General features: G+C 44.7%; 1 protein-coding gene across 3 annotated transcripts in view; it reads right to left on the reverse strand.

Moving 5' to 3' along the window:
• Positions 1–15,856, reverse strand: part of RFX4 (regulatory factor X4) — a 144,890-nt gene that overhangs the window by 37,718 nt on the left and 91,316 nt on the right. For all 3 annotated transcript variants that reach the window (XM_045553039.1, XM_045553038.1, XM_045553040.1), the window contains 4 exons: positions 14,869–15,032; positions 9,419–9,519; positions 7,314–7,372; positions 4,271–4,415 (listed from right to left, as the gene is read on the reverse strand). In XM_045553039.1, the coding sequence (XP_045408995.1) occupies positions 4,271–4,415; positions 7,314–7,372; positions 9,419–9,519; positions 14,869–15,032 (469 nt within the window). The remainder of the gene's footprint in view (positions 1–4,270; positions 4,416–7,313; positions 7,373–9,418; positions 9,520–14,868; positions 15,033–15,856) is intronic.

Consider the following 15,856-nt stretch of genomic DNA (forward strand, 5'->3'; position numbering starts at 1 on the left):
TGCTTTGACTGGTTTGGTTCCTCTCGGCCCATGTGTGAAATCCTTTTAACCTTCTCATACCCCGTACCAGCAGAATGGACCACTCCTCCTCTCCACTCACATAGCACTTTGCTATCTGTACTCTACATTATCACGTCACTAATAGCATCTGTTACAGTCAGGTGGCTCGTGTGTCTCCCTGCTAGTTCTTTGTCTGATATCTTTATTCTCTGGTACATTATCTGTGATACAGCCGTTACCCAACAAGTGCTTGCTTGTATGAATGGGCAAGGCTCTCTCGCTCTCTGCCAGGGTAGGGCACATTTGATCATTCAAATGTTTCAGGACCACAATGATATTGGGCAAATAGCCTAACCAGCCTCTCAGTGCTCAGAATGTAGTAAGTTCTTCACAGTTATTTGTTGAATAAATGAAACAATCTCTCTGCCCTTCAGTGTCTTGTTGAATAAATGAAACAATCTCTCTGCCCTTCAGTGTCTTCCTTAGTAAGAGGGAGATAATCATACCACTTTACAACCTGCCTTCAGCCTCACTCTGTAATCAATGAAGCACTATGGAAAACAGAAGCATGGCTGTGGTGATCTCCAGTTTGAGACATCACTTTTCATTACATTTTTTTGTGTTTTTGTATGTGGAGCTCAATAAATCAAACCACAATTCCATACATTTTGTTTTCATTTGTCTGAGCAGATTTTGCTCTCCCATTGTAGAGGACAGGCCACTCTATTTTACTTAGCTGATGACTGTGACAAGAGCAAAGTCTCTGAGACCAGAAGATATAACACTTATAATGAGAATGCTCCTTAAAAGTCAATTTAGTTGCCCTGTCTCATTTTATCGATAGATAAGGTGGCACATCACTGCCTTAATGAGATTAAACCACCCACTCAAAATCAGAGGGTGGGTTAGTGACGGAGCAGGGACTGGAACCCAGGTCTCTGGGTTTCTCTTTGGTGTGTTCTTTCACTCTTCTTAATACTTTATGTGTATCTGAACTATTGTGCTTTAATTAATGACGACAATGATGATAGTGGTATAATAAAAATGCTAACAGCTAACATTACTGAGCGCTTGCCATGCGCCATGCATCCTTCTAAATGCTTTACATGGATGCCCTCATTTAACCTTAAGACAGCCCCAAGAACGTGAATGTCACGAGGGCAGGACTGGCCCCTGTTCACTGTTTGACCTCAGCAGCTAGAACAGCGCCTGGTGCAGAGTAGATGTGCAAGTGTTTGTTGATTAAATGGATGAACAACCCAAAGAGGTAGGTACCATTATTATCTCCCATTTAAAAAATAAGGAAACCAAGCCACTCAAAGATGAGTAATATTTCAAAGGTTTCACAGCTAGTGAATAGCAGAGACAAGATCCAAACACAGCCTGACCAAGCACTCGCCTCCTAACCCCTTCACTATACTGGCACTGCCCTGTGTACTAGGCATGTGGCACACATTGTCTCATTTAGTCCCTTCGCATGGCTCCCATTGTACAGAGATGGAAACCAAGGCCAGAGTGCACTGGAGCCAAGGTTGGAATCAACGTCTCTTGGGCATCCCAGCTCTATGCTCTTAACACGGCCCCTTAACACCCATTCTAATCAGCACGCACAAGTACCAAGGTGTGCTTTTAAAATTTAAGGTAAGCTGAGCATTACCAGCCAGGATCACAGGTGTGATGGCAACCCCCTAAAGCAGCAGTCCCCAACCCTCCTGGGCCATGGCCTATTAGGGACTAGGCTGCATATCACCTCCTGAGCTCCCCCACCCCCACCCTCATCTGTGGAAAAATTATCTTCCATGAAACCCGTCCCTGGTGCCAAAAAGGTTGGGGACCTGCCCTAAAGCAAGAGTCTGCAGATTTGTCACCTTGCTGCAAGAAAAGGAGAACGCAGCACACAGTTGCCCCTAGCCCTGCTCAAACTGACCTTTGGTCCAGCTCACTGTTGGTTCAGGGACTTCCCAGCTGTCTGGTTGGGAGGTCCAGGGATGGCCCGTGTGCTGGGCCATATGCCTTCATTCAGGCTTGGAACTTTTCCTCAATCCCTCCTTCCCAGCACTGCATCACATAGCATTGTCCTCTTTAGTAAGATGCGACACATTTGTAAATACTTGTTCAACTTCTGATTTGCCATTCACTGTAAGCTCCATGTTGGGGAAGAATGTGTCCATCTTATTCACTGCTTTGCCCAGTGTCTAACATGGTACCTGACTCAGGACAGGCACTCAGTGAGGAACAGCTGGGTTAAACTGAACCACATCGCTTCTTTCCCCAGAAGAATATAATCGCAGCTTTAATGTGCACCATTCCACCCTAAACCTAAGGGAGCCTGAAGAGAAAGCCCCAGAAGGTTTTTTCCTGGGAAGGCATCAGTGACCTCCATGGGGCTCCAGCAAAGGCTCAGGGCCTGATCCCTTAAACAAGCTGTGCTCATTGTATTTTTCCCTAGGAGTCTGGTACACATTTTCTTCCCTCACAAAAGGCACTGAGGGGAGAAGAGAAGGAAGTCCAATGCTGCTAGCAGGGTTAGCAGAGCTAAGAACTAGGTTCACCCGTGTTTCCATTCATCTCTTGGTCCTCCACAGACACTGCTGGACACCTGCTCCACACCTGGCTGTTGGGAGGCCCTGGGGACATGGTGATCAAAGGTACCTCTAATGCTATCAGGGTGTTTGGAGCCATGCTTTCTGTCGACCTTCTAGCAGGGAATAGGGAGAAGAACAGGAAGCGTGACTGCAAACATTTAAACAGATCCTGGAACTTCTGAAACTCGCCCACATTTGGTTACTTTTCTCGTCTCCTCTGCTCCTTCACGACATAAGCAGCACTAATGCCTGGTGGTGAAGCTGGGACTAGACTTGGATTCAAGACCCAGCTCTGCTACTTAGTGGTGCGTGACTCTGGGTGAGGTTCATGGCTCAATGCGGCTGAATTTACACATCTGTAAAGTGGGGAGATAAGAGTATCTCCCTTGTGGGGTTGATACGGAGATTAAACGAGACCGTGTGTGTGGTGGATTTGACACAGGACCTGACATAGAATAGGCAGTCAGTAAGCTGAATTATTATATTAGTGATGATCTTTAAAATTCCGTAGAGGAAGAAATAAGAGCCTGAGTTGAGCTCTGGGTTCACCAGGAAAGAAGCCCTGGGGAAGGGCCACGTGTTCAAACATTTCAGCTACTCCATTTGCTTTCAAAATGGGCTTAACGGGAAAGAGATTTGTAGTAGGAACATCTTCGGGAACTTTTTTTAGCTTATAAACACCAAAAGCTAAGACTGGGTGGCTGAAGAAAGATTTCCCTCAAGACAACAGTGCAGCAGGCATGTACTGGAAATCTGAGGCACCTAGGGCTTTCAGAATAGGCCCCTCTTCTTGGGGGACAGCCTTTCCGCAGCTCCCGGAACAATGTCACTATGGGGATCCTGGGCCTCCCCCCATTCAGAAGGTGAGGGTGCAGTGTCTGTCCTATCCCTCCAACCCCCATGCTCTCAGCACCTACCTTTCTGAGACCCAATGGAAGGACCACCCTTCCTGCCCTCAGGTTCCCCTCCCCTGAGGCATGGGGAAAGGAAGGCTGACCAAAGTAAGGAGGTAGCCTGGAGACCTGGATGGATCCAGGTCCCTGGGCTGTAGGGATGTCCCGGGCAGCCAACTGGGATGGGCATCTGAGGAATAGCAGAGATGTGCTAACAATGCTGTGTTCTCTGGCCCTCTCATGTTGCTTTACTGCTAAATACAAACAGCCTGCCCAGGTCAGGATAATGTCTCCTATACCTGCAGTCTGTATGTTGGAAGTCTTTGTCCACAGAAACATGAACCGTCATCTACCTCCTTCTCAAACATTTAATGATTGAAAGGTTCACCTACCAATAGGTAGGCTGACCTCACATGACCCACCAATGAAAAACAGCATGTATAGCTGACTCTAGGCTGACATACACTGAGAAAGTTAATACGCTTTTATTCACATTTTTTATGCCACCCTAATGGAACCATGGCTGACATTCAGGGTGACATGTGGGGCCCTTTATGTGACATTGTGTGCTGCCCAACTGCACCAGAATATACTTTTCCCAGCAGTGTTGACACATGTCCTCTTAAGTCAATTAGCCCTCCCTTCCACGCTGACCTACTTAATAGGAATAAGAAAAAGGAGGGGATCCTGGGAGGAGGATAGGGTGGGAATGCCACTTAACTATTTACTAAGATATTTACTTTCTTTGAAAACAATAACAGAAGGACAATAATTCCTGGAGGGGCAGCTTACACTGGATGATGAGTTTCCGGTGCTCATCACGGGAATCTTCCATGGTGTAAAGCGTTTGCTTGGTGATGCTGTTCAGGTCCACATTCCTCCAGTCTTCCAGCATTTGGAACGTGATGTCTGCACTGTGGATCACCGTTCGAGATGCCTATAATCCAATCCAGTCAACTCATTAGCTCATGGGTTGTTACATTAAAACCCCTTCACTTTACTTCCTTTTATGCCTTTTTAATTGATCTGCTTATGGCATTTTGCAAACTACCTTGAAATTCAGGAAAACTCAATTTCAGGAAAGTAGTAGATGACCCTATAACTCAGAAGATCCAGAGTTATAGATTTTACCATAACCCTCTGTTTTCTCCTGTGACAAGGTGGCCTAGGCCACAGCAAACCCTGCTGTTCCTAGCCAGCCCCTTTGGTCTTGACCCCACGGAACAATGGGCTGAAGTCCAGATATCTGTCGGCTTTCTGATGTAAGCTTGTGGGATGTGCCTAATAGCCCGAGAAGTCCCAGGCTCAAATGTAGGAATGTTCCTGCTACCTCTGGTCCTGTGATAGATTTAATCCCAGAAATTCCAAAATGTGTATTTTTCATATAAATGCATTCTTAAGCAATTTAGGCTCTAGTTTCCTGTTTTTGCTTTTTTTTGTTTATGTAAATAGAATGATTAAAACAAATGAATAATTGAGATAGAGGAAAAGGGAAACTATACCATAAGACTCAGCAGTTTATATTAGAGTATTTATGTGTGTGTGTGAATAATTATATATATATGTTCTTATACATACAAATATAAATAAAATATACTTAAATATATATTTATTCTTTAAAGCTGTGGCTTTTTCAGGAGAATCCTCAATAGTGAACTTAAATTTATAAGTGAGAACAATACTTGGAACATCACCACCAAGCTGGAATGATACTGATAAAAGAAAAACATATATTCCAGATTATTTTCTTTACTTGTATGTTTTCAAAATGTCTTTTAATAAAATTTAAGATATACAAGAACATTGTAAGTATTCTAATGCTTGTGAATTTCCAGGCAAAGGTAAATACCGACTACCCCTTATTACACCTAGACTGTCCAAGCACAAGTGAAATCTTACTTAAATTGGCATTTGCCAATTAAATTACACACTATCTTTGTGTGGCAAGTGGAGAGGGACTGTGTGTTTGTGTGTTTGTGTGTGCATGTGAGCAACATGTGGTTATAGGCATGAGTGTGGATGCTTTTATCTAAATGTGCAATAAAGGGACAAAGTCCTTCCTAAACTGAGCCTCAGAGAGAGGCACCACAACCATGTCTAGTTCCCTGACATGAACCAAGACCTGGTCTTCCAAGCTGGAGAAAAGAACCAGAGGGCCAGCCTGGAATGTACCCTCAGAAATATGGCAGTGTTTCTTTGCTATGCCAATATTCACTTTCTTCCCTGAATCCCATTAATCTGCCAGGCTCTGCCCTGTGCCTAGAGCAATGCCCGGGTACAGCCTCTGTAGTAGCCTGCGTGAGTCTGGAAGGGTTTCCCTCTGGTCTCCAAGTCATCCCCCATGCCGTTCATGCCAGAGGCAGGACAGGAGGGGGTGGGGGTGTACTGTTGTACTTTCTGGGTCCTGGCATGGAGCCCTTCTTCGGGCCACTCTAACTAGAAACCCCTCCCTCCCACCTTGACCTTGAATAACCAGCACCAACCCAGAACCAACAGCACTTTGAGAGGTTGCAAACCCAAAGACATGTAAGGAGCAGACATGTGATATACGTGAGCTAGGTGAGCCAAGTGTGAGACAGTGTGATGAGGAAGACAGTGGCTGCTGGAGAGAAGCTTGGCCCATCGGCTAAATACTGCCCTGGGGAATCAAAGCTCTGAGAGCAAATCTTTTTTTTCTTTTTTTTATACACAGGGCCTTGCTCTGTCACACAGGCTAGAATGCAGTGACATGATCATAGCTCACTGCAGCCTCCAACTCCCGGGCTCAAGTGATCCTCCTGCCTCAGCCTCCTGAGTAGGGAGGACTACAGGTATGCACCACCACACCTGGCTAATTGTTTTATTTTTTGTAGAGATGGAGTCTCGCTATGTTGTGGGCACAAACACCTAGCCTCAAGTGATCCTCCTTCCTTGGCTTCCCAAAGTGCTGGGATTATAGGTGTGAGCCACCATGCCCACCCGGCCAGAAAAAAATTTTTGAACATATGTAAGTCAAACAATAGCCCCACACATCTGACAGCCAGATTTGGCCCATGGCCCCTAGTTTAACTCCTCTGCTTTAAGGTCATTAACATTTTAACGCAATGTTAATGGGTTATCTTAACAGACTTAGATTCTCTTCATTATGGTACAAAATTAATAGAAATGCTATTATTTGTCATTAAGTTATAACTATGGCCTGACAGGGGCATGGAATGGGATTTTTCCCTTTTACTTTATATACTTTTACAATTGAATTTTTTTATAGCAAGCATATGTCACTTTTGTGCTTAAAAATAATGCAAATTCACAAAAACTGAACAAAACTGGCCAAATATTTAATATACTATGGGGCATTGAACTCTTTTGGATGACACACAAACAAATCATCTGTGGAATCATTTGACTCAATGGCTCACAACCAGGTGATTTTACCCCACAGGCTACACTGGCATTCTTGGTTATCACAACTGGGGGTGGGTGTGTGACATTACTGTCATCATAGGTAGAGGCCAGGGATGCTGCACAAACAACTCCCCACAACAAAGAATTATCCAGCCCAAAATTGTGGTCGAAAAACCTCAATTTACTTAAGGGAAACAGACAACCTAGGTTCTGTGGACCTGGTACATGTATGAAAGGTTAAGGGGCAACTGCCATCAGAAATTATTTTGTATATTGAAACTATTTACTTATTGGTTAACGTTTTTATTCCTTATCTTCAGAAATTAAAAAATAATAGTGAGAATGCCCTGTTACACAACCTGACAGATCCTGCAGGAAGTTGTTTTTGTGGGTTTGCTCCTCATTCGCAATGACTCAGCAGTGGTTCAAACACACAGCAGAGGATAGTTACCTGGCAAAGATGATTTAGTGATGTTTGCCGTCTCAGAATTTGGGAAAACCGTCTTGACACTGCAAGAAGAAAAGAGGTAGTCTGAAATATTTGCATGCTTTATGGTCCTGCCTTGGATGTTCCAGGGGTGGATTTCAAAAGGCAGTTTTGAAATCCTTATTCTGCCTAAATTTGTCTCACTACCCAACCCCATTTTGTGCACTCCCTGGTGAAACTCTATTCTCCTGGTTGGAAGTCAACAACTCTTTCCTAATTGTGATATTTGGGGTACATATTTCAAAGTCATGCACATGTCGGGCTCGCAGGTGTGAGAAATGGTGGCGTCAATCAACCGTGAGTAAAAGCAATTATTTACTTGTCTTTCATTTCGCTAATTGCAAGCTCAATCACTTCTCCCCATAAATAATTGCAGGAATCAAGTGGGAGCTTTGAAGAAGCCCCTTTAAAGAATAGTATGTCTAATAGGAAATCTTGATCGAGCCTCCGGTTTTTGTGGGGCTAGGGGGTGCTTCGGGGAAGGAACTCTGGCTGCACCTTGAATGAGGCTTTGCATTCATAATCTGTCGTTTTTTATCAAATGATCTTGGGACCTATCTGCCTGTTTTGATGATTACTGCAGTTAGGAAAAGGTCTTGTTTCCTACGTTATGTATTAGGCTCATAATTTGAAGTAGGGTGATCGTATATCTGTGGATTTCAAAGCAGACAAGACTTGTGCCTGCCTTAGGTCTTCGACTGGAGTGGGGTTTGTTTCCACCACTTGCACATTCTCAGAATGCACTCCTGGGCTCCCCGGGAAGAACAGCTTCCTTCAGACGTGCACAGGTGGAAGGCCCAACAAACCCTGTCATGGCCGCCGACTTTGAACAGGTTTGTTTTGTCAGCATAATTAAAATGGGTGTGGGGCATTCTTCTCATTAATTTCTGAACTGGTCAAGAAATAGTCAAAAATTTCCCTAGGATTATTCTAATTTGTACTCAGAGCCAGCTTGATTTGAAAAATAGGGTGTGGGGAGAGGAATGGTGGAGGGGGAGGCAGATGAACTTCTAATTTTCCAGGCTGATCAATCGTTAATCCTTCTCCTTAATTACTTTTTCTTTAACTTTGTGATGTGGAATTTAGTGCCTGTGAAAAGAAAAGAACTGAGAGCCGTGAAATAAAGCGGGCTTTATCAATAGGTGATGGGCACTGCAGGCAGCCTCAAAGCGCGTCTGAAAGGGCTCCCTTTGCCTGTGGAGAGAGGGTAATTTGATCGCCTTCATTTTCCTTGCTGGCACTTACTTCGGGCAAGAATAGCAAGCTGTTGTATTCAAATGCGGCTTTAAGAAATACATATTTTAAAACTTTGTTTTGCTTAAAATAATTTCATCTTTCTTTAATAGCAACAAATGAGCTGTACATGAGTCTTCCTGCAAGTAACAGACACACTGAAAAGAAAAACAGGACCAGTTTTCCCTGGCAAAACGAATGCTGGGGAATGACTGGTGATGCTCGGCAAAGACAAGGTTCGCAGTCTCAATCTCCCCACGAGAAATATTAATTTGGCTTTCTAATTAGGCAGAGAATATGTGAAACCCTTAAACGGTTCTCTGTCTCCTGCTACCGCTATTTTGTAGGCAGGAGCTTCAGGGAAATCTGAATGCTTTGAGGTCAGAAAGACCTGAGTTTCATTCCTGGACCCCGCTTAGCAGCTGCGTGGCTGTGTGGCTTTGGGGCAGTGTCTTTGCCTCTTGGACCCTCATCTGTGGAATAGGGATACTATGTCCTACATCACAGAGGTGATGTGAGGGTTAAATGAGATAAGGAGTGTGGTATGATGAGCAGAAACTGGCGTCAGAGAGATGGACGGACCTGGGAGCAAATCCTATCTCCGCTACCTACTACCTAAGTCTGGTTCCTCTTCTGTGAAGGGAGAAGTGTGCCACCCATAACGGCATCTTATGGGGATTAAATAAATGTATACATGTAAAGTACTTAGCATAATACCTGACGCTTTGTGCACAAACAGTAACTGGAAGCTGCTACTGTTATTAACAACCTATGCAAAACGTTTGACACTTAAATATCATTCTCCCCTCCATTCTGCTCTGAAACTTAGTACTTACATTCAAACTTGATGTTTCGCAAATTCTCTGGGAGGTCATGGAGAGCCACTTTTAGCCACTCATCCAGCTGCTTGGCAAACTTTCGAATCACCTGAGTTAAGCTAGAAAGAGAAATGATGCATTGTAAGTGCCCCATGTGTTGCTCATCCTCCTGTTAGGCCCCTAGAGGGTTTTATTTCTCCTAATCGTATTTTGGTTGCTACCAATAGATGCCACTCATAACAGCAACCTCAGAGACAGTGCCAGCAGCCCAAGCCCTGCCGAGAGCTGGAGGGTCTGGGAAAGGCATGACTAGAATGTGCTCTGGTGCCAACACTGGTCAATGATACGCAGTTGTGAGGAAAAGCCCACCGCGAGGCTTAGCGGCGTCCATAACTCTTTCTGCAAGGCAAACGTGCTCCTTCATGCTTTTGATGAGCCTTGTATGAGGGGTGAAGACAGTCTTGTCTGAGCCCCCCAGCCAGGCAGGAACCCCACCTGCAGCACGGCTACCACGCCTGCCACGGGGCTCCCAAAGGCCCATCAAATTCCACGTGTCCACACTGAACTCGTGACTTCCCCCTCAGACTCGGTTCTTTTCTTGTGTTCTCTATTTCAGTGTAAACTCTACTTCTTAAAAAGTTTTAACTTTTTTATTACCAGAAATTTCAAACATACCCCAAGATACAGAGAATAGTATGATAAACCTCCAAGTACCTATGACCCAGCTTCAACAATGAGCAATATCTTTGCCAGTTTAATTTATTACATGTCACCTTTTCTGGAGGGTTTTAAGCAAATCTAAGATGTCATTTCACCCCTGAAATTTAATATACATTTCTCACTGACAAGGTTTAAATACGGACGTATACATACATGCACATGTGCACGCACTTTTAAAACCTCCGTGCCATTAGCATACCTAACAGGATGAGTGGTGATTCCTTAATATCATCTAAAGCCCAGTCTGTATTCAAATTTCTCTACTGCTCTCAAAGATGTCTTCTAGTTTGTTTGAATCAGGATCCAAACCAGGTCCACATATTGCATGAAAGATTTAACATCGCCTTGTTCCATTTCTTAAATCTTTTTTATTCTATTTTGTGCCATTGATTTATTGGCAGCATGTTGTTTGCCCCCTGGAATGTCCCATGCTCCGATGTGGCTGATTTCTTCCTTGTCATGTCATTGACTCTATTCATCTATCCTGTGTGCTTCTACAGACTTGATTACATTCAGTTATGATTTTTTTTTATGCAAGGAAACTTCGTAGAGGTCTCTATGCTGCCTGTTGCATCACACCATGAAGCTTATAATGTCTGCTTGTTCCTCTTCTAGTGCATCCAGTTTTGTATGTACTATTTGGGATTCAACTAGTCCCTCTGTCCATCACCAGGTACTACAGATTTTACCTCTGCGTTACCTCTCAAGTGCATCCACTTTTCTCCCCTCTCTCCCCAGTTCGAGCTACCATTGTCCTTCACCTGGGCTACTACAGTAGCTTCTTGAGAGTCTACCCTGCCTTGTGCACCTTCCCACTTCCACCCCATCTTCTACATTGTGAGAGGGATTTTTCCAAAACACTTGAAATTCTGATGGAAACTCCTCAGTGCTTTCACATTAATCTTGAGATAAAAGACCAAGTCTCTACTGCCAGGCTCATACTCCAGCCTTGCTCACCTCTCCAGCCCTGCCTTGCATCTCTCCTCCTTTTCTCCATATTTTGGCCCCACTGGCCTCCACCCAATTCTCTCCCCTCTTAGGGCCTTTGCACCCGGCATTCCTTCAGCGTAGAGCACCTCTTCCTTATGAGCCTGCTCAACTCCTCCTCATTCATTTGGTCTCAGGCCAGATGTCACTTCCTTAGGAAAATCTTCCCTGAAGCCCCCTAAACTAGGTTGGCACCCCTTATTATTCCTCTTGAAAGGCCCTGTAGTCATGATAATTTGCAATTCTATACTAACTTGTGTGATTATCAGACTAATGTACATCGTTCCCACTAGACTATACACTCCTCTGTCTGTTTTGTTTGTCACAGTATCCTCAGCACCTAGCATAGTGCCAGACACATACTAGGCATGTCAGAAATGTTTGCTAAGTGAAATGAAAGAATGAATGGCTCCCGCTCCCCAGATGGACAGCCCTCAGCTATATTCCACACAGGCCCTGCCCAAACTGTCCCCCTCCCCGCCCCACTCATTTCTGCCTGCAGCTGCTTCCGCTTGCCCCTGCTTTATCCATTCCCACAGCACTAGCTTCCTTTCTGTTTCTCCAACATTCCAGGCCCTTGCCCACCTTTACACTTGCTGTATCCACTGCCTGGAAGCTCCTGCCCTGAATGGCAGACGCCCTCCTGATCATCTAGTCTAAGATGCCGCCCTACACCCAGCTGGCTCCACCTCCTGTAGCATCTGATGCTGCCATCACCCTGCTTCTTGACGTTCTGTCCTCCGAGAGTGTACACATGCGGCCTGACCTCTTCCTCAGCTCTCCTTCCTCCTCCCATCTCCCTCCCTAGGCTGGAACACCAGGGTCTGTCCTGCACTTCTAGTGACTTACTTTTCTTCCCTTTTGTGCAGATGGCTCCCAAATCTGCAGCTCCAGCTCCAGCCCTTATCCTGCATCTTAACTGACACTTGTATCTCCCTGAATGACCACCAGCAGAGATGCTGTTATAACAGCAAGAGTGGTGATAATAGCAGTTACCTTTTAATGAGTGCAATGTGCCAAGAACTAAACACTTCACACATACTTTCTTATTTAATCCTCACCTCAGCCCTGTGAAGTAGGTATGGCTGTTAGTCTTAACAGAGAGGTGAGAAACCAAGGCTCAGAGAAGTCATTTCATTTGTCTAAGGAGATGCAGCAAGTGGCAGAGCCAGGATTCAAGCCCAGGTCTAAGTGACCCCTAACCATTATCCTACTACACTTTGCTGAAAGCATCCACACTGTGCACTTTTATATGCCTGCTCTCCCATCCCCAGCGCCTGCTCCTGCCTTTCTGTCAGGGGTGTGCTGCTCCTTTAGCATCCCGGGCTTGGTCCTCAGTCTTTTGTTTGTTTTCTTATCTTCTTATCCTCCCTACCCATACAACACACACACACACACACACACACACACATACATGCTTTCTTACCTTAGCTAAACCAATTGTTATTAACAACCACTGTGCCAAGCTTAAGTGGAAGAGGTGAAAAATGCAAGTTTGAGAATGATTTCCCTTTCCTATAAATGAGGGTGCATGATCCATGGCTATCTCTATAATAGTGTCACTTACTCCCCTGAATTTCAATATGCTTTTCCGAATTGGAAAGAACGAGTGTGTCGGAGCTAGTGAGTGGGGAACTGTGCCTCAGCCTCAGCCTCGGCCTGCCTGGGGTCCTGAGTGAGAATTTCTAGAACCAATTCTCGTTTCCACGCCTGACCATGCACCATGTACCTTCTTGGTACAAAATATAAGTAGAAATTTAGCCATTTACCATTTCACTTGATCAATGCACAAGAAAGAATTTAATAACAAAGCCTAAATGGATCCCATATATATATATGAAACCTATATATATGAGAAATAAACATATGATTATAAAAATTGAAATTCAGTCTTAATGTAGAACACTTGAATAATGCAGAAAAGGATGAGACTAAAATTTGGCCGTAATCTCACATGGTAGTAACTTTTGTCAGCCTACTTGGGTGTGTTTCTATTGGATCTAGAACATGGAAAATTGAAAAGAGCATCATTCATACCATAACAAGAAAAAACCATTGATTAACTTTGAGGAGATATAAAATTCTCAATAAAATATTAGCAATTCGGATCTAACAATATGTTTTTAAAAAATTCATGACCAAGTAGGATGAAAGGTTGGTACAATATTTGAAAATAAAACAATGTAAAATCCACCATTTTAACAGACTAAGGAAGAAAAGCTGTATGATGATCCTGATACAAAAATAGGCCTTTAACAAAATGCTTTCATGATAAAAATTCTCAGCAAACTAGGAATGGAAGGGAACTTCCTTCATTAATCTGATAAAAAATACAAAACTTCTTCAACCTGATACAAAAATGCTGCAGCTAGCGTCATATTTTATAGTAAATGCTGAATGCTTTCCCTTTAAGGTCAGGGAAAATGCAAAGATGTCCACCGTTACCTAGGCTAGGACATTATTCTAGAAGTTCTAGCCAGTGCAGTAAGAGGAGGGGGAAGGTATACAGATTGGACATCACAAACACTCAGAGCAGGAAGCCATGTGAAGATGGAGGCAGAGACTGGAGTGATGCATCTGCAAGCCAAGACTGTGGGCAGCCACCAGAAACCAGAAGAGAAACATGGACAGATCCTCCCTCAGAGCCTTGGTAAGGAACAAACCCTGCCAACACCTTGATTTTGGACTTCTGGTCTCCAGAATTGTGGAAGAATAATTTTCTATTGTTCTAAGCAACTCAGTTTTTGTGGTAATTTGTTACTGCAGCCACAGGAAATGAACAGGCTCCACAGCGTAAAAAAAGGTAGAAAAAACATCATTCATCGCAGCATTGTTTGTAGGACAAGACTGGAAACAGCAAGAGAACTGATTAAATTTGATATGGTGGAACCCTATACAGTTGTAAAAAGGAAAAAGCTCTTTATAGACTGATGTGAATGGCTCCTGTAACAGTCCCCACAGGAAACAGATGCCACCCAAGATGGGAGGGTTTATTTATAGGGGACAAGTTGTAAAGGGAGAATGCTGCAACCTGAGGCTCTGAGCAGTGGGATTTCACCCACCCTGTGCCCAAAGGGCAACCTGGAAGGACAGAGTCTGCCTGGGAGGGAGCAGGGCCGTAGGATCCCTTAGCTCGAGGCAACCTCACAAGGAGGGGCCAGAGAATCGATCTCCTGACTTCACTCCCCGCCCTCCCTCCCTGAGAGGAGCCCTGTGAGGTGGTCCATGCTGCCACCCCCACTGCCTGCCCCACCAGGCAGAAGGCAGCATGGATCGAGGGAGAGCGTATCTGGAGGGGCGTAGAAGCTGTCCAGTTAACTCCAAGATTAAGTTGTTTCCTTTCAGACTAAGGCACAGAACAGTATATACAGTATATCACCATCTCAGAAAGAAAAAGAGTATACTATATGCATTGATTATGCATGCATTAGCAGATCTGGATAGACCCCCAAGAAAATGATTATATTTGATGCTCTGGGGTGAGGACTAGGGTGTCTGGGGAACAGGAGTGTGGGGGGATACTTTTCATTGTATACCAAATATGATACCTTTAGAATTTTGAACCACACAAATGGTTCAAAATATTAAAATTTTATTTATATTCAAAAATATAAATAAACGTTAACATTTAAAAGTCCAGTATTAATGGTCTTTACAAGGAAAGCCCCTGGACAGTGCATGATTATAATCAATAAAAGAGAAGCATGAACAATCAGAGCTGGGGACGGGCCATGAGGGGAGATGAGAACAAGTGTGCCCACCTGTCAGGTAAAGCCTGCAGCACGGTGGGCATCAGCACCCCGGAGATAGCTTTGTAGAGGATGGAGTCACACACGCCGACGATGTTCACCACCGTGGAGGAGCCCAGCACGGGCAGCATGTGGGGCGGCATTCCTTGCCAAAAGTGCAGAAGAAAACTTTGAACCTGTATTGACCCATGAGAGAAGAACCAGGAGGTTACACAGGGCCCTGCCAGCAGAGCCTTGAGACTCCACTAAGGTTGACCCAGGCTGCAGCGCTGTCACCTACTTCCCCCGCAGCAGCAGATGCCATTCCCAGCCTGGCATGCTGTAGGAGGCCCTGGAGTTGCGCCTGCCCCAAGTCCTACCCCTGCCCACGTGTGCAGCATGCCCACTGCTGGAGAACCACCTGGCCGGGCAACCCAGAGTCTCCTCTGCCCAAAAGAGAAGAAGCACATTAACCCATCAGCCCCTTCAATGCCCACTGTGGTCTGGGAACTGTTTTTAAAAGGTCAGAGCACTAGTACTCACTATCCTTTGAGCCCACTGGTACCTCAGGGGCCCCTGGGTGTTCTGAGAAGGAAGGGAGTCGCAGGTAAAAGGAGTGTGGCTGAAGGGAGAAGAGTAGGTGCCACATGCAAAATTCTCCTGACTCAAATTTGTGTGCCAAAAACTGGGTCAAGTGCAAGGGCCTTTTAATACCCAAATTCTTCCCATCTTCCAAAGGTTCTTGGCCAATTGGTGCCACATGGTATGCTAGGATGGTGATATCTGGGCAGTAAGCTATGTGGGTAGATGAAGTACGTGTGATTGACTTTTTCTTTTTATCCCCATACCATGAGCACAGAACAGAATAGGCACTCAAAAGTGCAATTATCATCATTAACATGATGATAGCAGGAAATTGAGCTGTGTTGTTACTGAACGGATGGTGGATTGAATATCCATAGATACCCCTGTATCTTCTAGTGTGTGAGTAAGAGGCGGGGAGGAGAGCAGCATACGGGGT

Source organism: Lemur catta, chromosome 6 (assembly GCF_020740605.2).
Source record: "Lemur catta isolate mLemCat1 chromosome 6, mLemCat1.pri, whole genome shotgun sequence".
Classification (NCBI taxonomy): Eukaryota; Metazoa; Chordata; class Mammalia; order Primates; family Lemuridae; genus Lemur; species Lemur catta.